The sequence below is a fragment of the Anabrus simplex genome, chromosome 2, assembly GCF_040414725.1.
Source record: "Anabrus simplex isolate iqAnaSimp1 chromosome 2, ASM4041472v1, whole genome shotgun sequence".
NCBI lineage: Eukaryota > Metazoa > Arthropoda > Insecta > Orthoptera > Tettigoniidae > Anabrus > Anabrus simplex.
This window is the reverse complement of record NC_090266.1, coordinates 737,321,872-737,349,854: the sequence shown is the minus strand read 5'-3', so window position 1 is coordinate 737,349,854 and position 27,983 is coordinate 737,321,872. Positions and strand designations below refer to the sequence as shown.

Here is a 27,983-nt window from a genome sequence, read left to right as displayed (position 1 = left end):
TAAATATTTTTGTGTTGTGGATGAATCATCTGCATTTCAATTGTTTCTTATGGGAAAACTTACTTTGATATACGAGTGCTTTGGATTACAAGCATGTTGCCGGAACGAATTATGCTCGCAATCCAAGGTTCCACTGTATGTCACAAGCCCACGACTCGGCTGTGATTTCTAAGTATTGCGTTCTCGTACGCCGAACTTTTCTAAGTATTTTTGCACGGCTTTCACTCCAACTTCGCGCAGCATGACACGACAGTATTATCTCCTTGCATGGTTGAGTTGTAGATTTCAACTGATTATACACGGCGAGTCGTTGACCTTATATACCCGTGGCTGGCTGGCTCGCTTCTCCAAGCGACGAAAAAGGGGTTTCATTCCCACCTTAATATCTCCGAAATTACTGAATGGATTGACTTCAAATTTTGGCTACTACCATTTCTAAATGCGGGCTTCACGCTGGTGTAGCTCATATTTCTCTTACTCAAGCCGTTTATTGGTTATTAAAATGTTTCTAGACCATTCCATAGGGGTGGGTCAACAACATGTGGCGATTACGTCACTCAGCCGGTTCCTCGCTCCGTAACATTGTTCTGTCTCTCTCACTCCTGCAGCAAGCAGCGGAGTCGAGAACATTCATTCGTAAGGCTGTTTCAGATGTTAATGCATAGCAGTTCTTTGACAAATAATGAATTATAAATATGTGCCAGGCCATAGGCATTTCTGGTACAATATATATACAGGCCACGTCCTTTATTGTAATCACGCATAATGTTATCAACCGTATTATATAATCACTTTTATGAAGTACGTTACGGACAAATACTAAAACATTGAGAATCTTCCGTTTATTGTGATCATGAATTCGGTTTACGTTATATTTGTTTTCAAGGATTTCATTCTCAAGTATGCGAGTATTATTGTGCCTTGCCTGAACACACTTCTTCAAATATGAAACTGCTAAAGGCTGTAAAACCTCCAAGGAGGGAGTAATTATATTGTGCGAGTATGTCTGGTGAAAAGAAAGGACTGATAGTGATTGGGAAAAGTAAGAACCCACGTTGCTTTAAAGGCATCCATATGTTTCCAGTGGACTATCATTCCAACTCTAATGCATGGATGACTGTCCTGATGTTCAAAGAATGGCTACTGAAGTGGGATAGGAGGCTGGGCCATAAAATAGTTTTGCTGGTTGACAACTGTGCAGCACACATTGTGAATTGTGAGCTCAAGAACATCAGAGAGTTACCAGAAGTAGGCGAGGATGTTGAACTTTGTCCAACAGGCTTAACGGAAGATGAATTTCAGGAATGGATGAACATTGATGAGGGCATCATTACTGATGCGAAACAGACAAAGACGACATGTGAGGCAGTTACCTCCTCAGAAGTAGATATGAGAGGTGAAGAACACGGAGCAGAAATAGCGATGCTGATGATGACGATGTTGCTGAAACTTCCCGAACACCAACGAATGATGAAATGCGACAGGCGCTAGATATTAATGGACTTTTGACAATTAGTGTATGATTCCAGCTTATGGGATTCTCTCCAGGATTACTTTAATTCGAGAACCTGGAAAAAAGTAAAAAGGAAAAAGCACTATTTGTAGTTTGACAATGTGGTTCCGAGACAATGTACAATTTATTCACCAGTGATATTATGAATTTTCATCTGAAATACCTAAGCCTGGAAGTTATCGTTTGTCGGTAACATCACCAGGAAATACCGGCACTGCATGCAGTTGTTTTCTAGTACGGCTTTCAATGCCTTGCAACCAGGGGTATACTTGTATCAGAACACACAGGCAAACAGTGACACAATGAGTCATTGAGAATCTAATTCACAAAAAGTAAATATTTGTTCTTATCACTGGTAAACATCGAAATTAATGTTTCCTTTTTCCAGAACACTGTCATGTAATCAGCCGCCATGGGCCACGTTCTTGTGGTCTGCTATAATACATAATCGAACATTCCGGTATTTCGAAATTTATAAGGATCCGTGTCCTGTGGGTATGTAAGTTTCTCCCGTTTTGTGTTTATTAGGTATTCTTGCGGAAGTATCAACTGCTCTGGAATGTACAGGTGCATGTGTTTGTGAGTGATGTGTTTACGAGGGGCGTGTGAAAAGTCCCTGCAAAAATAAAGACTACTTACGTGTTTGGGGTAAACCTTTTTTATTTTTCGACATTGTCTCCTTTTAGGCTTATATACTTCGTCCAACGATGTTCTAGTTTGTTGATCCCTTCTGAATAATAGGATTTGTCCAAGTCTGTAAAATATCCATTAGTGTTTGCAATCACCTCCTCGTTTGAATAAAATCTTTGTCCTGCCAGCCATTTCTTCAAATTGGGGAACAAATAGTAGTCCGAGGGAACCAAGTCTGGAGAATAGGGGGGATGTAAAATGAGTTGGAATCCTATTTCCATTAATTTTGCGACCACAACTGCTGAGGTGTATGGTGGTGCGTTGTTGTGATGGATTCTTGTGGGCCAATCGCGGGCGTTTTTCTTGCAGCTCAGTTTTCAAATATGAATAATATGCACCTGTAATAGTTTTACCCTTTTCCAGATAGTCGATGAGGATTATCCCTTGCGAATCCCAAAAGACAGTCGCCATAACTTTTCCGGCTGAAGGAACGGTCTTCGTCTTTTTTGGTGCAGATTCCCCCTTGGTAACCCATTATTTAGATTGTTTGGTCTCAGGAGTATTGTAATGTATCCATGTTTCATCCACAGTTACGAAACGACACTTAAAGTCCTCTGGATTCTTCTGGAACAGCTGCAAACAAAGCGTGGTCAAGCTTGGTCAAGCGTGAGCAATCGTGGCACCCATCTTGTGTATAGCTTTCTCATGCCCAAATGTTTATGCAAAATATTATGTACCCGTTCAGTCGAGATGCCACCGGGCGAGTTGGCCGTGCGCGTAGAGGCGCGCGGCTGTGAGCTTGCATCCGGGAGATAGTAGGTTCGAATCCCACTATCGGCAGCCCTGAAAATGGTTTTCCGTGGTTTCCCATTTTCACACCAGGCAAATGCTGGGGCTGTACCTTAATTAAGGCCACGGCCACTTCCTTCCAACTCCTAGGCCTTTCCTATCCCATCGTCGCCATAAGACCTATCTGTGTTGGTGCGACGTAAAGCCCCTAGCAAAAAAAAAGTCGAGATGCCCACAGCACTAGCAATCTCACGCACCTTAACTCTTCTGTCATCGAACACCATATCATGGATTTGATCAACGATTTCTGGATTCGTAACCTCCACAGGCCATCCAGAACTTTCAGCATCACTTGTGTCCATATGGCTAGTCCGAAAATGTTGAAACCCCTTATAAACTGTTCTGATCGAAGGTGCAGAGTCACCATAATGTTTATCAAGCTTCTATTTAGTCTCCTGAGGCGTTTTGCCTTTCATAAAGTAATGTTTAATCACCACACAAAATTCTTTTTTGTCCATTTCTTGAAAAGCATTCGACTTCCTCGATTCACACGAATGCCAAACACAAAGAAATAGACCAATATGGCTGAGACTTGGTGTGCGTTCATTCATGAGATGCTACTAACTTAACATGACCTCGATACGAACCGGTGGTGCCATATTTCAGACTTTGCACGGACTTTTCAAACCATCTTCGTACTGTACTGTAGACATATGTGCATGAGAATTGAAGTTTTAATTTTTTTGTGTGTGTTTGTCGAAATCTTTTGTTTTTTAATACAGCTAGGGGGACCTGTGTGAGAAATCTTGCATGTTCATAGAGTATGTGTTGGAGTAGCCCCCTGGGGAACTACTGGTGAACTAAGAATACACAAATCAGTACGATATTAGTCTTACTTACCACTTAATGTTTTCATTGATTTTTTACCATTTACGGTATCCACTTGAACGAAAGCAAATGCAAGTACATTATTATACTGACGAATGTTCTGGAAGTAATTTTTGGTTTTACTATCGTTCTTTCCTTAACTGATAATTGCAACATATTATAATGACATAAAACAGGCGTCCCAGTGGCCAAGATGTGAAGTGGACAGCAATGATGGTGCAAATTTTCCTACAGCAACAGTATTTGCAAATCGCAAACTTCGTACCATTTATCTAAACTCATTTTTTAAAGAAATTATCAATATTTATGAAATGAGAGTGCAATTAGTCACTGCTAATGTCTATTCGCTTTCTTTTGAATGTTCGTTTGTCACGCTCGGTTTCTTGTGAGCATTGCAAAAGGGATCTATACTACTGAAATAATATATATAATAATACTGAACAGTTACCGACAGTTAAACACATTTACGAGTGAAGCCTTTATTTGTGATAATGGGTAATTACAGAAATTATTCTGCAGACTTCAAAACATAATTTTCTTTACTGAACAGCACAGAAACAGAGCTAAGAAAGGAAAACTTTTAGTGATTGAAAAGTTGGTGCATGACTTGCAGAAATTAAAAGACAAGCTAAAAAAAAAATTCTGGATGCGTGTTCATCAGCTGGAGCATCATCTTTGTCTGACGTCACGTGATCACAGCTGATCAACATGACGAGATCCCGGTCCTCTGAACTAGTCTCTGTTTTGTCAATGCCGATGTATTTGGCAGAAGTTGTACCGGCTTTTCACAAATGTGGCTGTGTTGCTAAACTCCCCATAGGCCATATATGAATTAAAATTGCTCTTTCATATGCAATTTACATTGCCATTCTGATTATCTTTTAAGTGGCCTCAGGAACAAAATTTGAACGTGCAGCGACGATGTGATGAAATTTTAAAATCCGATTTTTAAGCATGTGACGATTATGCCGTGGCAATGATTATGCAGTGAAATATGATTTGTACCCTCGGATACTTAGCTGGATGTCACACACAGCGCATTCAGTGGGATGTCCAAAGACTTCTGTCTGCATAGTGTAAGTCAGAGCCTGTTGCAGGTGAGTGCACTTGGAGTGGGAAGTTTAGGGGGTGTGACTGGCTAGTGTACTGCCCCAGTGACCTACAGTATTACTGGCAGGAATAACATGCCTCAAACAAAGACTGCTTGTAATACTGCTGGGGTATGCCAGCCTATAAGGGACCTTTTCTAAATCAGTTAATCTGCTTGTATTTAATTTTCACCTTTTATTTCTGTGTGGCTTAGTGTTGAGTTGATTCCAACTCTCCGTGATCCCATGGACTAAAAGGGTGCCATTTTCTTCTATCCTGTATTGTTTTCTGAAGACCTTTGTGATTGAGATTCATGAGCTTGTTGATGCTATCTCTCCATCACATCCGTTGCTGCTCTCTTCTTCTTTTATCATCAGTGTTTCCCAACTTTAAGGCCTTTTCCAGAAAAAGTAGTGTCTTCTCATGAACAATGCATTTCAGTTTTTGCTTCAGTATTTGTCCTTCCACACAGCACCCTGCAATTTCCTGTATTATTAACTTACTAGATCTCTTTGCGGTCCACGGAACTCTCCAACACCATAGCTCAAAAGCGTTGATTCTTCACTTTCCTTATTATCCAGATCTTGCTTCCATATATCGTAACGGGAAGATCATAGCATTTACTATACGGATCTTTGTTTTTAAAATTATGTCTATACTCTTGAAAGCACTGTCAAGATTGGCCATTGTCTTCCTCCCAAGGAGCAAGTGGCTTTTAATATCATAGTTGCAGTCGCTGTCAGCAGAGATCTTGTAGGTGAGGTATGTTAAACTAAGAACTATCTCTATTGTTTCTTCCTGTATATAACAGGAAATGATGGGGTTAATTGCAATGATTTCTGTTGTCTCTACATTCAGCATTTGTCCAGCCATTGTACTTTCTGCCATCAGGTTGGTGTCATCATCTACATCAATTTCCCTCATCTAGCTCCCACCGTGTTGGGGATATTTATGGCACCTTTCCATGTTCTTCTATCCAACCAACTGAGCTCGATGGCAGCAGTCACCTAAGTGCGGCCAGTATCCAGTATTCGAGAGATAGTAGGTTCGAACCCCACTGTCGGCCACCCTGAAGATGGTTTTCAGCGGTTTCCCATTTTCACACCAGGCATTGCTGGGGCTGTACCTTAACCCTGGAACCGGCAATCGTCGCGATCGCGACTCATTTCCCTGTTACTCAACCGGCAGAGTCGCTATCGAGATGCATTACGCCAGCACTGACTAATTTTGAGATAGCGCCTTGAAACTCAACATCTTTATGACATATCTTGCATCATATTGAAGAGGAAACTCTACTCTATAAATACACCACAATTCTAAAGTAGTTTATTGTGACAGAGTGTGCGGTATACACGTGAAAAAACGAGAACGCTTTGCAGACGGTCATTCTGTTGTGCTTGCTGTGATTGTCCGATGTGCATTAGCTTTCGTGGCGCAAAGTGAATGAATTGTCAGGGAAGTAGTGAAATTCGTATTTGCTTGTTTGATCTGGACGGCGAAGGTGATAGTGACGTACTTTTAGAAGGAATTGGCGATGATGTTGACAATAATTCGTCAGGTAGTGGCAAGTTATATGAGCTTGGGCTAAGTGATTTCGACACTGTTATTGACGATGATGTGGAACATAATGAACCAGCCACTGATGATAATAATGATAATGACGGTAATGCATTTGACAAAACAGAACCGAAGTGGACAAGAGTTTATCGTCCAGAGCCAGAAATAAAAGTGGAAGAGAAGTTCAAGGTTAGAAACGCAGGTATATGAAATTGCCCTGCCAGGAGCAGTCCTCCTCTAACATAGTATTTTCTATTTGTTTTTCTCCAATGCTATCCGGAATCTTTTAGTGACTGAAACTAGATACATACGCACAGGAAATTATACGAAATAAAACGAATTCCGGAAATATGGGTCCGTATTCACGTCTCCAACGATGGGTTGACGTTACAGTATAAGAAATGAAAAAAAAATCATTTCTCTAGTTATAAATATGGGTCTGAACCCTAAAAACAACATCGAAAAATAGTGGTACACTTCAAAATCTCAAATAACTTATTTCTATTTTTTCTAAAGTCATGTCACTCAAACGTTTCGACTGGAAAGAAATATTCTAACCTGTTGGTAATGGTAATTTTTGATGCCTATATACTCTATAGTTTGAACACCGACAAACCCCTTGAACAGGAGGAATTTATGGTTAGTATTGTCGAAGGTCTTGTAGATGAAGAAACTCTTCAAAACATTCCACCTGGACCTTCAGGAGAAAAGGGGCATCAGCTGGTACGCCTCCTAGGAAAGAAACTGCGGTTGTGCCCTGTCTGTTCGACTGCAGAAAAAGTCACGCACCCACTTCTGGTACCCAGGATGAAATTGTAATGTCCATCAACAGTACTATCATAAATTAGAACATTTTTGGAGGCCTATGAAAGCAGGAAGAAAGATGAGCCACTTCGAAGGTAGCGAGGATGAATCTGACTAAGTAGACTCATGTGTTGGTGCGATGTGCCTGTCTTACTTCAGTTCTATTTTACTTTACAATACTTCAATGTAGTGAAACCTTTTGCACATATTTTTAATCAGCATAAAATTGTGCAAATTTTGTATATAGTAAAATTGTCATATAATATTACTTTTTGCGTACACGTTCCCCATAACTTTCGGATTATTTTGGAATACTTAGGGTGTGTTGGATACTTCGTCCATACTGCTTCAGGATACAAAATTGGTAAGTTTTATTTCCTACTATAGTAGTCTTCGTCCTTTTCTGAATAAAATGACATGTTGTACGTAAAAACAAATTGAAAAACAACATTTTTATGAATTTTTTAAAAGTTGCTTGCAAAACTCGCCTAAATGCTTGCCGCTTGAAGGTGAACTGCTTGCCGGTTCCAGGGTTAAGGCCATGGCTGCTCACTTCCCACTCCTAGCCTTTTCTTGTCCCATTGTCGCCATAAGTCCTATCTGTGTCAGTGCGACGTAAAGCAACTTGAAAAAAAAAAAAACCTATCCAACAGCCATTGTTCCTCCTTACCTGTATTCCATTCCAGGTTTCTATATAATACAGTTTGTAATAAACTTGCATTGGATTAGAGTTACAAAATTTCAGGACTAAAATTATGTCTTAAAGTTCATATGCACAGTCGTCGAACATACTATCTATCGAATAATGCGGATATTGATCGTGATCTCGTGTATGATAGCATGAAGTGTCACTGGTATGGCCTTAATATTCTATTTACAAATACTTGTCGAATTATACAGTTCACCCAGCTCGATAGCTGCAGTCGCTTAAATGCGGCCAGTATCCAGTAATCAGGAGATAGTGGATTCGAACCCCGCTGTCAGCAGCCCTGAAGATGGTTTTTCGTGGTTTCCCATTTTTCACACCAGGCAAATGCTGGGGATGTACCTTAATTAAGGCCACGGCCGCTTCCTTCCCACACCTAGCCCTTTCCTGACCCATCGTCGCCATAAGACCTATCTGTGTCAGTGCAGCGTTAAGCCAATAGAAAAAAAAATATACAGTTCTATATTAAAACAGGTGCATGTTTTTGCATGTTTCAAACTTTGCTAAAAATAAGTAAAAAAATAGTATTCACATGGTGAATACACTGAGACAATTCTTGTCCTAATTCCTCCAATTGCCAAATCTACCCACATCATTTGCTCATTTATGTGCCTAACAGAAACTATGTTGCGTGCAATGGTATTCCTGATAAACAGCCCTACCCCATACTCTGGCCTTCCCTTTCTAACACCCGTCAAGTACCCGAGAGTGCTCCTGCTGTCATAGGAAATTGCTCCCCAGACCAGAACTTCCAGTGTTTGCCCAGTGTATGGACGCCGCAGACAGGTGGAATGCAGGCGCTCACCTGGCAGTCTCCTAACCAACACATTTCCATCACTTGCGCCAAAGCAGAAGCGGCTTTCATCAGAAAACTCAAAAACTCAACAGGCCCCCACTCCAACCACCAATGAGCTCTCGCTTTACCCCACTGAAGTCGCAGGCAGGGGTGGTTTGGGGTTAGAGGAATGTACTCCGCTGGGCGTTTGGTTTGGAGCTGTCCCTCAAGTAACCAATTTTGAACAGTCTGTTTGTCACTTTGGTGCCAACTGCCGATCGAATTGCTGCTGCAGACGCAGTATGCTGTGCCACAGCTATAAGCCGAATACGGCAGTCCTCCCTTTCGGTAGTGCCACGGGGATATCTGCTGCCAGCACGCATGCACGGCGGAGACATTTCCGCCAAGTCATTATGCAATAGCACGGAAGGAAAATCCACCTTCACGTAGCCCTATAAACGGCCTTGTTCAACCGCAGTGAGCTGTTGATACTGGCCTCTTCGTCATCGTAAAGGCTTTCTTGACCCACTCACAGTCGCTCCGTCCATCTCACAGGTAAGTAATGCTCTCGTACAGTACAGCCCGTATTTAAAGCAAACCTGATTTGCAATGTCATGGGGTGCTACTAGCACCCCGCTAATGCGATTTGTGGGAAATTTAAATCAATGTCATTTTTCAGATGTATAAACACACCTAGCAACGTTCGTTATTCTAGCACAACCCCTTCTTTGTGTTTAGATTTTTTTTTTTTACCAGTGTAGAACTGTATAATTCAAGTGTATGTAAATAGAGCATCGAGGTCATACCAGTGAAACTTCATGCTATCATACTAGAGATCACGATCATTATGTGCATTATTCGATAGAATAGATTAATGTATTCGAGAACAGTGCAAATGAACTTTTAGACATAATTTTTAGACCTGAAATTTTATAGCTCTAATCCGATGAAAGTTTATTACTGTGGCGTAGATTGGTTATAGTTAAATGAAAAATAGTAAGAAAAGAGCTCATGGAGAATATATATATATATATATATATATTTTAAATGCTATTTGTTTGGGGCGTCGACCTAGAGAGATTTTTTGCCCCTACTTACACCATATGTGAGGAACCTGCATGTATTTTGTTAATGGCAGAAGTGTAAAGTGTTGAATGTCAGGAAAGAAACATTAAGGATGACACAAACACCCAGTCCCTAGGCCAGGGATATTAATCATTTACGATTAAAAACCCCTGACCTGGTCGGGAGTCGAACCCGGGGCCGCCGGATGACAGGCGAACGCGTTGCCCCCTACACTGAGGGGCCGGACCACGGATAATATTCACGGAGTGGGTTAGCAGTAGAAGCATAATAACATACAACCACCAAATGCTGGGCAACTAGAGGAGAACCGAGGATGGTACAGTTAGAAATTAAGGGGATAAGAGCGTTTCCGAGAATGTAAAAGAAATCAGTTTAAGAAATAGATGTATTGAGACACAAGCAAAACTACAGAATGTTGCGTTTCTGATCATGACAAATGATAGGAACATGTTTATAAAATTACAGATAAAGGATGACAGCATTCAATTGATTACGTATCCTCTGATTTAGATATTGTCAAGTACAGACTGAAATACATAGAAATGATCTTTGCCAACCAACTTTTTAAAAAGGATAGAGAATAAAGCATTTTAAGGAAACAGGTGAACAATAGAATAGGACACTGCTAGATTAAAATGTGACAGAGACTCCAGAATATTCCCATATGAAATTTATGATCTAATTACTAAAACTACACATTAACACACAGGATTCCCGTTCTCACAACTTAGAGTCAAGACACACAATTACCACAGTACGCGCTAGCTCTGTCTCACTTTATATTTACACTAATATGCACAAACTATGGTCATCAGTACTGGTGCTGTTGTAGTCCACAGTTCACAGCCCACACACAACAGTCTTGTTGTTCAGAAAGATGTTTCCTGTCCACACTCCAGTAGAATTATGCTTACTGCTCCATGTCGGCTCCCAGTGTCTTCTGCCACACTGCAACAGACACACGGCTCTCGCTCACACACATATGGCGTCCATATGACAGACAGAGTCTTTGGTTCAACAGACAAATGCTCTATCAGGCTGGCGCACACAGACTGACCACCCTCTTCACTCACTCACTAAGTGAACTACACCAACTCCCATTTGCTCGTCGGCTGAACGCCAACTGAGCTTCTCACTAACTCGCTCCTCCTCTGCAGGTACTCTGGCTTTATATACATAGAGCCAACGTTCGAGATATGTCGGTCACTGGGACCTCGTGGAAATCCCCAAATATGGAAGGCTTTCGATCCACGGGACTCATAGTTTCCGCGCTTCTTGAGTCCTCCAGTGTTGTAATGGCCAATGGCACCCACTGTAGGAGGTGTCCTGACCAATGGGCCCCTGTGCAGCAAGAGGCACGGCTCCGGTTCTTCGACATCACATGGGACGGGACCACGAGTGACCGCTCCCCCACCCGTCTGTCCCCTTTCCAAAAGTAGCAAACACTTCACATTATGATGAATGCCACAGTGAAGTCTTCTCTGAAGTTACTTTTTTTCAGCGATTCAGTTTATCCATTCAGATAAAATCTTGCACCGTGGTGATTCATGCAACAAAATATTTTCTGCGAAGCAAACACATCTGTTAACCGACAGTGCTAATATTTAATATCCTCAACCACTCTATCAAGGTATAACAATGAATGACAACACTGACTGCTCAAGTCGATCTACTTTAATCAATTCCAGCCATTTCCCATGCCCATACTGTGACAGATCCTTTGTCAGAAATCATGGGATATCTATTTTTGTTAGTAGGTTCCACCCTGATATTCACCAAAACATCCACATTGAGAGAAAATAGCAAATTTCGGTCAGCCAATGGATGAAGAATGAGGTAAATTCTAATGCTATCAATTTGACAGTAGAGGTACTGCACCTTTCCCCTGTCCCAGATGTCCTAGCTCAGCGGAGACGCTGCGTGGTGCGTCCGAAAAACTCACGTTTAACAAGCTTATAATACAAGATTGGGACAGGATCTAGAATACATATTCATGAATGAGAACTCAGCAATATAAAAGAGGTAAAATAATAATTTATTCTACAGTATCTACAGTATATCTCAGAAACGTAAAATGTGACAGACGTAAAAACTGGTATTAGGAATCTCCTGTTAAAGTAAAGAAAATGGTATTCTCGGAAAATCCAACGAAGGGAGGGGGGTTGAAAAATTGAAAAATTAATTGAATTAATTGTAAGAGGATACTTACATCTAATAAAAATTAAAGTTGTTACAGACGTGAAAATTAGTATTTAGATCTTCTTTAAAAATAAAACGACGCGTTTGGGGGGGGATCATCTTTGGGGGCGGGAATTTAATTTGTTTCATGAGGACACATATCTCAAAAACTGAAGATAATCGGTATTTAGAAGATCCTTTACTATTAAAGAAACAAATATTTTTTGCCAGAAAATTCACTTAAGGGAGTGTGAAAGTAAGTGAAAAAAGTGAATTATTTTTATGGGAATACTTATATTTCAAAACTGAAGGTAACTCACGTGAACATTGGTGTTTGGAATCTCCTTTAATGATAAAGAAACACGCCTTCTTTTGTGGGGGGGGAGGTAAATCAACCGCGGTGGGGTGAAAACGGAGGTGAGACCAATTGATTTTACTGTACCTAATGTACTTATAAGGAGCTTCCGTGGCTCAGGCGGCAGCGCGCTGGCCTCTTGCCGCTGGGTTTCGTGGTTCAAATCCCGGTCACTCCATGTGAGATTTGTGCTGGACTAAGCAGAGGCGGGACAGGTTTCTCTGTCATCATTCATTCCAGCAACACTCTAATTTCATTTCATTGTTGGAAAAAATATTGAAAAATGGGAGGAACGTTGTCGTAATCTCTCGGAAAACGAGTCAGATCGCAAATTTTGGCTGAATCTCTCAGAAAACGAATCAGATTGCGAATATCGGCAGGTTATATATAAAACGATAAGCATTCAATTATAAATTTCAGTATAATACTATAGCAAAGCACGGGTATCTTGCTAGTCTAGAATATAGAAGACAACCTTTCATAAAAAAAAGTTATGTTCGTCCTTGAAATGGTTTTGGAAGAATGGGTATTGTGTTTTTGAGAGTCAACTACCATCTAAACCTCATAGGGGAGAAATGTTTTGATGTATATGGTATTTGACACCCAGGACATAAAAGAAACCCTTCTCATAAAATTACAACTTTGTACGCCAGACGGGTTTGGAGGGATGAATAATTTAGTGTTCGGAGCTAAGCTCATTTGACACTTTATTAGTGGAACGTTTAAAAATATTTCTTATTTCACACCTAGGATTTAAAATATATGCTGCTGTTTGGAATTTTGTCTTCGTACATTAAAGCGTTTCAGAGGAAGGAATTAATATATTTGTTTTCGGATCTTATCCCCCATTTAACTCTCTGAGGGGTTAAATTTGTTTCAAACCTTCTGTTATTTAACACCTAGGATATCATTTGACATTTTAACCTCGTAATTCAAACAGTTTATTATAAACGTATGTATTTGTCACCATTCCTCATTCCCCAGTCAAAACCCCGTAGGGGGTGTATTGTTTCAAGGCCACTTCTTATTTGTTTCGTCATGAAAAGAATTCATCTCCTTCAGTTCTTTCCCTCCCCCCCCCCCCCAAAATGTGATTGTATTTTTAAAGGAGATTCCAAATACCAATTTTCGCGTCCGTAACATTCTTCATTTTTGTGATATAAGTATCATTATACAGAGAGTTAAACTTATTTTTCAATTCATTTACCCACCCTTAATTGGATTTTCCAAAAACTTAAGAATGCATATTTCTTTATTTTTAAAGAAGATTGCAAATACATAAAAGGAACTCAACCCATTTTCAGTCCTTTTTGCACCCCCTTAAGTGGATTTTACAAAAACAAAAGAAATGTGTTTATTTTTAAAGGAGATTCCAAATACTAATGTTCATGTCTTTAAACTGTTCCATTTTCGGGATATAGGTACACTCATTTTAGGAATTCACCCCCCTTAGCGGCAGAAAATCAAAAAATCCTCCGTAAGCGACTAGCTACACTGTAATGTGAATGTATCCCCAAAATTTCATTTCTTTGTGTTCAGTAGTTTTGGCTCGGCGATGATGAATCAGTCAGTCAGTCAGGACAAGTTATTTTATATAAGTGGAAACAAACCAATGCCACTCTTGCTTACATTACAATTACTATTTACATTTAACGAAAATGCCACACATGAATATGATCACTGCATTTCATGCTTATAAACAGATCAAATAATTTTTATCTCCATTATGTCTGACTCCATGGCTAAATGGTTAGTGTGCTAGCATTTGGTCTGGAGGGGCCCGGGTTTGATTCCTGACTGGGTTGGGGATTTTAACTTTCATTGGTTAATTCCAGTGGCTCGGGGGCTAGGTGTTTGTGTTGTCCTCAACATCCCTGCAACTCACACACCACACACAACACTATTCTCCACCACCCCACGCAGTTACCTACGCTTGGCAGATGCTGCTCACACTCACCGGAGGATATGGCTTACAAGGGCCGGCCCCTGGCTAGAAATAGCCAACATAATTAAAATCTGTGTTATAAGTAGGCATATTTCACGTGTCTGAAATTATTGAACTTGGATATGCCCGGGTTCTTGACTCGTATACTTTGAACTACCTTTAGTATCAAATTTTACATCGTAAATTTTCTTTGTTGTATATAATTTAGAGTTTTCATTGGGGGTGAGTTTTGTGTTTGAAATTGAACTTTGTTTTAGATGGAATAAATTACGCTTTTACCTCCTTTATCTTGCTGTGTTCTCGTTCACGATTCTAGAACTTGTCCTGATCTTGTATGATAAATATGCATCTCCACTGAGCTAGGTCATCTAGGACAGGGGTAGAGTGCAATACAAAGTTCCATAACATTCAAATGTAATGACCTTCTTGAGTTGAAGATAAATTTGCCGGTGATTATGACATCACTTAATTCAATCAAGGTGTGAGCCATCTTCTGATATTTTCGACCCATGCATTAATTGTTCTTCCCAGTCCTAAGCATCCAGCTATTAAATACTACGAAGCACTGCAGAATGGATGAAATATAAACGTTCAGCATAAATGTGCAACCAGTTCTAATCCAGAAAGAGCAACAAAGAGAGACTGAGAAAAACGCTGTGAAAATGGCAAATACCAACTTACAAATTATCAGTATTGCACTCTGTGGTGCAAAGCAATCAGGTCAGTAACTAAATCACGAACGACTAGTATACAATGCTTACTTTTGCATTTCTCAGATGTAATGTACTGTAATGTACTCCATTGTACTGTAACATTACCGTAAATAATAGTTTAAGACATAAATATACCTGCCTTATAATCGAAGCAGAAATGCTTGAATTAGATGAGTTGTAACTCAAGTGTAATAGAGTAATATAACTTCAAACAATATGCTTTTACCCATGGGTAAATAATGGAAATAATAATTACTAGTAGTTACCCGCGGCTTCGCTTGCGTCGATTTTGTAATTTGATAAAAGTAATCATACCTCGGCACTGTACTAAGACATTATCTGAAAATCCCTAACGTATAAAAACTCACCGAAAAATAGTTTCATTTACCCCAGATACTCTTTGTAAATCACGTTTGAGGTATTGCGTTTTGGGGCTAAGACGACCGTGCGACACAGAACTGTACACGTGAGAAACAGTCTTGTCTCAAGTCGATAAAAATACACATTCCTTTATTTTTAAAGGAGATTCCAAATACCAATTTCCATATCTGTAACATTTTCATTTTTTGAGATATAAGTATCCTCATAAAAAATAATTCCACTCACTTTTCAACTTCCTTTCACCTCCGTTAAGTGCCTTTTCTGAAAACAAAAACATACCTGTTCCTGTATTTTTAAAGAACTTTCCAAATACCAAGTTCTTGTCTTTAACATGTTCAGTTAACCCCTTTGGTGTAACAGCCCCAAAGGGCCATAGCCTGCCAAGCGACCGCTGCTCAGACCGAGGCCCTGCAGATGATGACGTGTCGTGTGGTCAGCACGGCGAGTCCTCTCACCCGTTATTCTTGGTTTTCCAGACTTGGGCCACCATCTCACCGCCAGATGGCTCCTGAACTGTAATCATGTAGACTGAGTGGACCTTGGACCAGCCCTCAGATCTAAGTAAAAATCCCTGACCTGGCCAGGGATCAAACCAGAGGCCTCTGGGTAAGAGGCAGGCACGCTACCCCTACACCGCGGGACCGGCTATACTGTAGATATACCGGTAATAATTTTAAAATTTCACCCGCTATTTCAATTCATTTCAGCCCCTTAATGGATTTTCCGAATGCAAATGAAGTTAATGGGCAACGGGTGGGGTGAGAAATGAATTGTATTCTTTTTATGAGAATACTTATATCTCAAAAACTCATGATGTTACAGACGTGAACATATGTATTTTGAATACCTTTAAAAAAGAGAAAACACGCATTTTTGAGGGGGGGGGGGGGGTGATCATATGAATGGGCGAGGCGTGGGATGTAGAGCACGGGACCACCGCTATCTACAACCCAAGGGCCAATGCAGCGGAACGAACGAACCAGAAGCCAAAAAGGATGCTTCAGTTCCACCTAACAGACAAAGAACATCGATTGTGGGACCATCAGATACCGCAGTTACTCCTTGCCCGGTGACGACGCATCAACCATGAAACTGGATATTCCCCAGCGGAGCTGTTCCTTGGTCGATCTTTCTACCAGGCCAGCAAGTACTGCGACGTAACCACCCAGTCAGTAATAAGTATGGAGGGTTTCACGCAGGTCTCACACTAATTGGGTTGGTCCCATCGCGGTGAATAAGCAGCTGGGCCATGGGGTCCACCTACTAAAGACCAATCCTCCTGTCAAGGTCCACGCATTGTAATTTCGGCGAGTCACCCAACCACTGCGGATACAAAGGAAGCGTGGTACTGCCACGGGTCCACCTGTAGGAGAGGCTACTAATGACACAGCACAATCTGGTCATGAGGAAGTGAATGCATCAACCACAATGAAGGAAGAGGGTGGCAGCGAGACAACACCGACTCCCCGACATGGCACGATCCGGTCAAGAGGAGGAGGGCACTTCCAGCGACATTTGAGGAAGAGAGAAGATGCAATCTACGACCAATGCAAAGTCGACGAGTGTGATAGACTGTTGAAATTGTTTCAAGTTATAAGGGGTTATCGATGCATGTGTAATAGACTAACATAACTTGGAAAAATTATTATTTAAGCCATGGGTAAATAATGCAATTATTATTATTATTATTATTATTATTATTATTATTATTATTATTATTATTATTATTATTATTATTATTACTTGTGAGGTATATCTGTGAAGTGTTTACATCCATTTTGTATTAGTAGTATTATTGTTGTTATTTACTTAGTTATGTCCGTACTTTATGTGGTATAAATCACGACCGTATTATTTGTGAGGTTATGTCATGAACATCTAATGTATGTATGTATATGTATGTTTATTTTATGCAAGAACTCTTAATTAATAATATATAATGTATAATCCAATGTATCATTGTGCAACACACTGTAATATCCGAAATAATGTATCTTTGGCACTAGATAGTTATAAAAAATTCTTTACCTCGTAACTAGGCTATTATAGAGCCTCAAATTTTCGAGAAAATCTGTTGTCATATTCTTCTATAAGCCTGGCCAGGCAACGTATATAAAGGGGCAGTCTTGATGGTAGAGTGGAGTTGTTTTAATGAGACTTGTGTGGGAGTTGTGTTAGCGAAGTGTTTGAAGTAATGTATGTGAATTGGTTTTGTTGGGTTGATGGTTAACATGCAGCTGTTGCAGTCTCCTTATTCTTTATAGTAGTGTTTCGTTTATCAAGAAGGCACTTCATTAGTGCGTGCGAATGGAATGTAAATACAATTTGTAAATAAATAGTGTGCACAACTGACAGCATTTCATGTGTGCGTCTTTGTGGATACATTAGTTGTTCCAAACAAAAAATCCTTAAGTCTCATCGGTAGCAGCTGGCATAGCTATTGACACTGCCTCAGGCCCCGATCATGTCTTGTTGAGATTACAGATGAGATTGTATAAGAGATAATTGCTCTCATTGCATCAAAAATGCTTGAAACAGGGTATATACCCCCCGAGTTTCCAAACAGCTAGCACTGTGCTTGTTCACAAAAAAGGAGATAGTGATGATATTGGAAACAGACAGATCACTATCTGCTCTACTGTGCGGAGAATTATCGAGCGACTGCTGTACAGGCACCTTAGGGAGTTTGTGTCATTCAGTGAATGTTAACGTGGATTTTACTAGTTCACCAGCAACCCAAATCAACATATTTGTTCTGTGTTCGATTCTACCTGACACAAAAGAGAAGAAGAACTATGCTACGATTGTATTCTTGGATATAAGAAAAGCATTCTACAATGTAAGATATGCACATCTTTGAAAGTCTCTACAGTCTATGCCCATTCCAAGAAAGCCAGTCTAATATCAAACAGTCAGGAACATAACTTCACTTAGATTGAGGTAAATCACAAAATGACCAAGCCAATTGAATTGAAATGGGGTGTGATGCAAGGTTGTCTGCTTTTGCCTACACTTTACAATCTTGCAACTGATCATATATTGTCTGAAAAACCAGTTGACGATGAATACGGCTACGTTCAGGGTGTCCACCCGTATGGAAAACCTGGGAAACAGGGAAATGTCAGGGAATTCGATAATTAACGGGAAAACCTGGAAATGTCAGGGAATTCAGGAAAAAATCTGGAAATTCATTCTTCTGCCAGATAAAATTGACATACCGTATTTATCCGTGTAATACATACACATTTTTCAGTTTTTATAACATTAATCTAGGGCATGTCTTTTATGCCAGGAATAAATTTTAATGAAAAGTTAAAGTGTGATCTCGAATGTGAAGTAATCAATAATATCAATAGCTATATGATTGATCGATCGAATTTTCAATGTTTTGATCTGCTTACTATTGAATATTCTGTGTTGTTGGGGAATGGTGAGCTCATTGAATTAGACCTATATTGTGTTCTCAGTTTTTTCCAGTAATGTTTCCGGACTCTGAAACAGCTTCGAAAGTTCAACTGCACAGAACAAAAGTTGCATATACAATCACTCATGGTTTGGCTCTCTATTTCCATAAACAGGTTCTTGAGATGGGTAGTAAGTGCACACATTTCACCGTTGGGTTTGACGAGTCACTGAATAAAGTTTCTCAGATAGGCCAAATGGATCTTGTAGTTCATTGTTTCAATCCTGATACTAATGAAGTATGCACTTCTTATTTTGATTCCATGTTTCTTGGTCACTCTACCTACTCAGATTTGTTAAATGGTTTTTTGCAAGCACAGCAAGGACTCTATCTAAAAAAATTACAAATTTCAGTGGATGGTCCAAATGTTAATAAAAAGTTCCTTCAGGATTTTGGTAATTTATTAGATGATCTAGATGCTCCTATTTTGTTGAACATTGGATCTTGTGGCTTGCATACTGTGCACAATTCAAATAAAATGGCAGTAAAAGAAACCCAGTGGAATATTGCAGAGTTTCTTCGTGCTCTTCACTTCTTGTTTTGCTACGCTCCTGCAAGTCGTGCTGATTATATACATTATTCAGGTTCAAATGTATTTCCTTCGGAATATTGTGCTATAAGATGGCTTGAAAATTTTCAAGTCATTGAACATGCTATAGATATCCTACCTAATGTCGAAAAATATGTGGAAGGAACAAACAGAGACAAGAAAATCCCAAGCTATAACAGCTTCAAAATAGTATCAACTTCACTTTAAGATAAGGTTCTTAAGGCCAAGTTGTCATTTTTATTATCACTTGTTGGAGATTTGGAACCATTCCTAAAAGTTTGACAGATCTCCCATTTGCATCACTCCTTTATGAATCTTTCATTGATGATAAATATCATGACAAGGTTTATTAAGTCTGAGTCACTGCAGTCTTCAGGAAATCTCCTAAAACGTATTTAGACAGTAAAGAAAATCTGCCTGCATCTAAAATTGACATAGGTTATGCTGCTAAAGCAGCACTTCGTGGCAATCCTGGATTAAATGATAGAGATATATTAGTGTTTTGCACACATTATCTAAGAGGAATGGTAGCTTTGTGCAAATAGTTACTGGAAAGGTCACCGCTGGCATATCGTTGTCATCTGCAGTTTCCAGCTGTTGGCCACATCAGCTCACCGCTAGCATATAAACTGACTAAATTAATTTCTTGTTTCGATCCAAGTGTAGCCAAGTAGCCTCTAAGCATCAGACTGCTAAGGATAGCTTTAAATGCCTTTGTTGAAAACAAATGGATCTCGAGTAATGGAGCCATTCATGTACAAAGGGAGTTCACTTCTGTTTGTGAGAATGATACTTTGAAAGAAGTGAATTCTTTGTATTCTAATGACGAGAGGTTAGATCACTTTTGGCTTCGCACTGTTCTTCCAATAGTAAATTTGAGAACAGAAAAGTTGGCTTCATTTCTCAAAATGATACTAATGTTGTTTCTTGGAAATGCTTCACTTGAATGTGGTTTTCCTGTTAATAAAGAAATTATAGTAGAGAACATGCTACAAGTATCCCTTGTAGCACAAAGAATAATATATATGATTCTATCCCAAACCCTGGTGGAATTGAAAGGGTCTCCATTAATAAGAACATGCTCCATGCTGCAAGGAGTGCTCATGCTTTGTACGTTCAAAATCTAAAGGAGAAACGTGAAATATTGGAAGTAGAAGATTATTTGCAAAAAATAAGAGAAAGGCCGCTTTGTTGCTGAAAGAATTAGAAGAAAAGAAGTGGAGGGTGATGGCAGAAGCTCGAGTCGTTGGTGGCTACAAAGAAGTTTCTTCGCTGAAGCAGTAATGGTAATACATTTTAAAAAAACTTAAAGTGAATTTAATTAGACTAAATTAAACTTCCAAGTTTTAATATGCACATTAATTGCTCATTTATTTTTTTGGAAGTTTTAAAAATGTGTTTTAATATTACTGACACTTCCTTTATAATTATGTTTTTTGTCATCATGTGTCAGGGAAAAAACTGGTTCTTGTGTCTGGAAAACAGGGAAATTTCAGGGAATTTTAAAATCTGGATTTGGTGGTCACCCTGACGTTCTAATTCCAGATTTAAGGCCTATTACGGTTCTTGGCTTTATAGATGACACCATCATTGTGGCTATAGATAATCGGTCCGCTATAGAGCTCACTAGAACGGCAGTCCTAGACTTTAAAGAGATTGATCTAGAAATCCATTTTTTTTTTTTTTTAATGCTTCGCAATTAGTTTCTCCAGAGGAAAATTGCAGAATGACCATCTAAATATCTTTGATTACACCAACATACCTTCTATAAGATGAGAAATGAGAAGGTTTGAGATATAGTAAAAGAAGAGCCACTACAGAATATGATAGAGACATCTAGACTTAGATGGTATGGACATATGAAGAGAGTGACAGAGGAAAGGATACCGAGGAGGATGCATGAAATGGAGATAACAGTTAAACGACCAAGAGGAAGACCAAGAGACCGGTGGATAAAAGGAGTGGAAGAGTGTGTACAGAGAAGGGGAGAGGACTCGGCAAGAGTGACTAGGGAGAAGTGGTGGAAAGACTAGAGGAGATGGAGAGGGTTATGTTCCAAGCAGACCCGGCCAACAGCTGGAAATTGCAGATGATGATGATGATGATGATGATGATGATGACCTGTATCACCTGATGAATACGTCCACCATCTCAGCATGGACTTTTCTGACGCATGCCTAAATTTTTGATTCAAAGTCCGCTTTTAGTGTGCTCAAGACTAAATTAGAGAGTTATTGACATCTTCATCTGTGGTACATACTGACCAGATCTTTAGTATAATTAACTCATCACTTTGTCCATTTTTAATTCATATATTTCAAACAGCATTGATGGAGAAAATACCTCGTGCATTCCTTATCGACGCTGACAGGATGATCAGAGGAGCGCTGAAAGAAATTTTATAGCTGCCTATAGGTACGCCCAACTCTTTGATGAACACCCATCGTATATGTAAAAGTCTTGGTTTGTTCAGAGCCGAATGGAAAGCCATTCTCTAACAGCTCAATGGATTGAGGACACTAAAAATGTTTGCAAATCCATACATCGCTGACTCCTGCAGTTTGGATGAGGAAAGTGATGTCTGTCAACATCAGTTGAAATTAGCAAGATTTGGAAAAATTCGAAAATACCAGGGACAATTGTATAGATGCTCGTAAAGTTAGGATTGAGCTCCATGTCACGGAATATCAAGAGTGTTGTAAACTACCTCATAAGGGTAAAGGGGTTATTCTTTATAAAGACTACACTCTTGCTAACAACAGGATCTGGCACTACAACGGACTCTCTTGCTCTAAATGGATGGATGCCCTCAAAATGCCTTTTAATGTTGCTGCAGTCCGAGCTGTGCCAGGGAGAAGTCTGGACTTGAACCACTGTCAGCGTTGCCACAGTGAATTCAAAACCCTTCCACATGTTCTTGTCTTTTGCCTGCACGGTGAAACTCCAAGTCACCCATCATTTGTCACATGCTAGCCGACTCGCTACAAAGGAGAGGATATATCACCCATGAGGAAGTTTCTGGAATCGCTATACAAGAGAGCACGAGGCAAATAGACATCGTAGCCTTTAAAGGTGACTCAAAAACTGGCTACGTACTAGATCCAACCATGATGTTCACATTTAATTGAGATCAGCCACAGGAGGTAGACAATGAGAAGAAGGCTGTCTATGAACCTACAGTGCCCTGCTATGAAAGCAAGTACAACCTTGAGTGTATTGAGGTGATTGGATTGATTGTGGATACTTGTGGAGCAATACCAAGCCTTTTTCTAAAGACCTGTAAAATGTTAGGTATCCCTAATAATACCATAAAAGATATTGCAATCTCGGCAGTAAGGGATCCATCAAAATTAAACGTTATCACATATATGCTGCATAATAATGTGTTATTATCCTTAATATCTTCTGCTGTCCGTGTCCATGGCTAAATGGTTTGCGTGCTGGCCTTCGGTCCCGGGGGTCCCAGGTTTGATTCCCAGATGGGTCGGGAATTTTAACCTTCATTGGTTAATTCCAATGGCTCGGGAGCTGGGTGTGTATGCTGTCTTCATCATTAGTGTTCGTCGTAGGTAGGGCCACATCCTCACAGACATACAGGACCCCTAAACGGCGTGAACTCGAAAGACCTGCACCAGGCCTCTCCAGAGGCCGCACGTTGTTGTTGTTGTTGTTGTTGTTGTTGTTATTATTATTATTATTATTATTATTATTATTATTATTATTATTATTATTATTATTATTATTATTATTATTATTATCCCTTATACTATTTTCCAAACTTTTATCAGCAATTGTACAACTGTATTAGTGCTTTGTCCCTGCAGCAGCCTCGATATATTTCAGGTAGCTAATAAAATAAAAATCCTAAGGTTGACAGGTTATCATCTGGGATTAAGAATACAATATTCTGTTTCATGGTCCCTTTATTTCCATAATTAAGTGATTCCTTTTTTTGTTTAATTTTGCTGTGATTATTTCCCCATTTAATATTGACAATTATTTCAGTGTGCTCAAATTCATATATGATCCATTTCAAAAGTTATGAATTTCATTATGGTCCCTATTGACAATTGATCACTATCAAAGTGTAGAGAAGGGTCCACTTATTCAATACCATTAGCTTGTATAGTGTATACTGTAGTGTATGCCGTAATTGGTATTCGTTTCGACCCCATATACACTGGGCCATCCGGTCGAATGACTGAAAACTGGCTGTAGATTTTCATGTATACTCTGGATCATCTTCAGCTATGATCCAATTGGAAGAAACATGTGCTCACACAGCACCAGTAAAGTAATCAAACTGGTATGTCTCAATTCACAATCCAATTTAAAATATTGAAGAAGTCCGAACAACACATCCAAAATTGAAATAAAATGACACATCAAAACTGCTGCGGTTCGTGCCGAACTATGTAGTCGCTTGCTTTTGTAAATTGTTTATTACAATAATAATATGGGTAATGGTTTGTTAAAGGGCGAGCCACCTCTCATTTTGTCTCATATAGCTGTATATTAATCTCAATCTTCTAGCTTCCCTTCTTTTCTCAATAATTTACTTCAAATATTTCCTTTTCAGACATTCACTTCAAACCAAATTAAACAATAGATCACTACGTCTGATGAAAAGGAATACCTATTCAAGTTATGAACATTCACCTTTAACAAACCATTACCCATATTATTATTGTGCAAAACATAATTTATAAACAAAGTTGCTCGTCTATCTACCAGATCAACTCTGGAACGTTTGGTTGCTGTAGGAGCGACAACATAGTTCGGTACCACCCATAGAAGTTTTGATGTATCATTTGATTTCAATTTTGGATGTGTTCAGACTTCGTCAATATTTTAAATTTGGATTGTAAATTGAGACATACCAATTTGATGACTTTATTATTGGTTATATGTGAGCATATGTTTTTTCCAATTGGATCGTGGCTGAAGATGACCCAGTGTATATGGGTTCGAAACTAGTTCGAATTATATAGGACACTATACAAGCTAATGGTATTGAATAGGTGGACTCTTCTCTACCCTTTGATAGTATATGATCCATTATCATTCGTGTGCCTGTTGGTATATTTCTTATAAGAATGATTGCTTTGGTGTTCTGTGATTCTAAAATACCATTTCTCATTTCAAAGAGTGCAAGTCCCGACGTTGTCTCCTGCGATTTCACCTAGTCGGCGAAGCGATGACAACAGTCCCCTGTCGGGTCTTGAATTATGTTTGGGTAGCGGTAGTTCACCTAGCACAGGCACTCCTTCTCTTACCAAAGATTGGCACCCTCCATCTCCCATGCATGGCCGTAGAGAAACAGGTAAGTGATTCAAACCAGTCAGATTTTTTTGCCTTCTGTCATAAAGCAATTTAGTCTCTTGCTGTACTATTATTAAAAATCCTGGCCAGTACAGCATAGAAAGGTTAATCCTTAAATCCTTAAATATGGCTGTCACTGTTACTCTTCGCAAGAACATTTAATCCTATGTTAGATGCAATATGTGAAATTTTATGTGAGGTCCGGTGTGCCTAGGAGATCACTTCAAATGCTTGGAAGTGCTTTCTAGTACACTAAACTTTGAACTGTTCTGTTGCCATAAATCATAAACACAGACCCCTGAAGGCATTGTATTTGAAATGCATGCACTTACTCTGAAAAGAATGATACAAATTTTAAAATATAAAAGTACAAAGAAATTGTATGCAATAATGTATTAAAAAAATAGAAATAAAATAATATAATATCAGTGAGCATTCGGTTGAACTGCATCAACACATGAAATGAGAAATATTCTGAACTAATGTAACACCTCATTAAGTCGTTCCTGCAGGGGACAAGGAAAGAGAACGTGTTAAACATGAACACATGAATGAAAAGTATCCAACACAGTTATGGAAACACTTGAGACTATTTTTGATATGCTTGCAATTTACATTGTGTATTTGTAGGTGCAGTGAAAGCTCATCTGCTGTTTGTAATGATGAGAGGAGAGTATTAAAAAGGTGTGGAAAAAAAAGAAACAACCAAAAAACAGGAGTGCAAATGTGAAAACGTTTTCCACAAGGGCTTATTAAATAACAGTGTATTGAAAGGTCTTTTCATAATCTATAAGTTTCATGTCTGTATTGATTTTTGATATTCACAGATATGAAGCTTTGAAGCTTCCACCTAAACAATACATTATGTATGTACTGTTATTCTACAGTACCGGTTTCAACCTTGTGAGGGTCATCTTCAGCTGAGTAACATAACATGTAATTAAAACATCACTCATACAATAAGAATGTCACATAGTATAGGTAAAAACATTGTCAATTTGCAAATATTATTAGCCCTAGCTTAAGTAATTGTCTACGTTAAATGATATGAGAATTAAAATTTAACATTACTATTATGTACATGGATGATGTATGTTTAAAATACAATGTTTTTAAATTATAAATGTTCAATGTTCCACATTTAAAACACATTAAACTATAAAATTAATAGATTCCAATTTAAAAAACTACAGTAAACGGAGCATCCTTGAAATAGAAGAGTTCATTAAATTACTCGACTTCGCTATTAACAACAATTACGTCAAATTTCATGACACCATCTGTCAACAACAAGGCTTACCAGTGGGATCCCCAACATCAGGCATACTAGCCGAAATTTCATAGATCATTTAGAACATCAAGAAATCAGCAATATAGACATTTCCTTCTGGTATAGATTTGTAGATGATATCTTTGTTATAATAGACAATAGATTCACCAATGAAATCAAATTACTAGAACAATTAAATAAAATAGACCCAAACATAAAATTCACCATGGAAACTGAAAACAACCATACCATAAATTAGCTAAACACATCTATGACCAGGCGTAGAAGTCATTTAACATGTAAAATATATAAAAAGCCCACACATACGTCTAACACAATAAAAATATACTCTATACACCTTAACGCACACAAAAAAGCAGCATACTATACTATGATATACAGAGCGTTTAATATACTACTGACACAAGAAGAACTAAACAAAGAACTGAATCTGATTCACGAAATAGCCAGACAAAATGGATACAAAAAAGAAATGATCAATAAAATTATCCATAAAATAAAACATCAACTCAAATCAAAACTAACCAGAACCAACAAAACCAGTTAAGGTTACGTACTTATGACTTTTAATAACACCCATATATATCCTATAACCAACATTTTCAAAAATCTAAATCAAAAAATAGCCTACAGAACTACACATAATAATGCCAACATTTCACACAACACCAAATCTAACCATTCAGGAGTATATCGTATGAAATGTAACAGCTGTGAGGCCAGTTATATTGGGCGCACTGGAAGGAACATTCAGATACTTTAACATATCAATACAATAAAACATAATCATTTTTCAGCCATAGGTCAACATATTGAAGACTACAAACACAAATTTACAAACATTGAAAACATCATGCAAATTCTAAGTATAAACCTGAAGGGCCCCTTCCTCATCAAAATGGAAGATTTTCACATCAGTTTAGATCAATATGCCAATCCAAACTTTAATTTAAATGAAATTACAGACAGAATGAATATTCTTTTCAATGCAGTTATCCCTTCTCTAAAAAACACTCATGTAAACAGAATCAAAAAACAAAACCCAACACACATTAATGAACCACCAGAAGACTTGCCCCGCTCCACTCTTACTCCCTGAAAAGCTGCTCCTCTTACCCCTCCAACCTTCCCTTCCACAACCACAAGCATCAGCTTCAGGCGCACACAAAACAGTGCACAACGTGCTCCCGAATAGCACATACCAGGAGTCAACAACAGCACTAAGTACATGCACACCTATCGCACGTTGAATTGACATTCCAACTTGGCAGGCGTAAATTTCTTACACTTCAATTTTTATTTTTACAGATACTAAATATGTCCAGCAACACAAATTGAAGAAGGAGCTTTCATGTTAATTGACGTATGATATGTCAACAACAAGCAACACGTAATAACATTTTAACTAAAATAGATAACATCAAGACCGAGGGAAGCATGTCGTCAGACTAACGATCTATCCATAATTTTACACAAATTCTAAGTTTTATAGTAAAATTATAATTTTTTAACATGGACTGCAAGCATTCAAATATAGATTGATGAAGTTCCACATCATCAAATACCAGACAACAACCTTGACTTCAACATATAAGTGTTTACATTACTTCAAGAAACTTACACCATTATACTATCAGTAGACAAACACGGCTGATCACACGATATATCATAGTTACATAAGTACAATATGCCGTATGAACTCATTTGTGCCTCAATATGTTTTATTCAATCTATCTATAAGTTTTAAATGTGGAACAGTGAACGTTTATAATTTAAGAACATTGTATTTTTAACATACATCATCCATGTAAATAACAGTAATGTTAAGTTTTAATTCTCATTTCATTTCATGTAGACGATTGCTTAAGCTAGGACAAATAATATTTGCAAATTGACAATGTTTTTACCTATAGTATGTGACATTCTTTGTGTATGAGTGATGTTTTAA

General features: G+C 38.7%; 1 protein-coding gene across 3 annotated transcripts in view; it reads left to right on the top strand.

Moving 5' to 3' along the window:
- The window catches only part of DNAlig1 (DNA ligase 1), a 719,906-nt gene that overhangs the window by 85,194 nt on the left and 606,729 nt on the right, over positions 1 to 27,983 (top strand). For 2 of the 3 annotated variants that reach the window (XM_068225852.1, XM_068225851.1), the window contains exon 4: positions 24,570 to 24,745. In XM_068225852.1, coding sequence (XP_068081953.1) covers positions 24,570 to 24,745 — 176 coding nt within the window. Of the gene's footprint in view, positions 1 to 7,558; positions 7,635 to 24,569; positions 24,746 to 27,983 lie in introns of those variants that run through there. The other variant, XM_068225853.1, reaches the window with a different exon arrangement.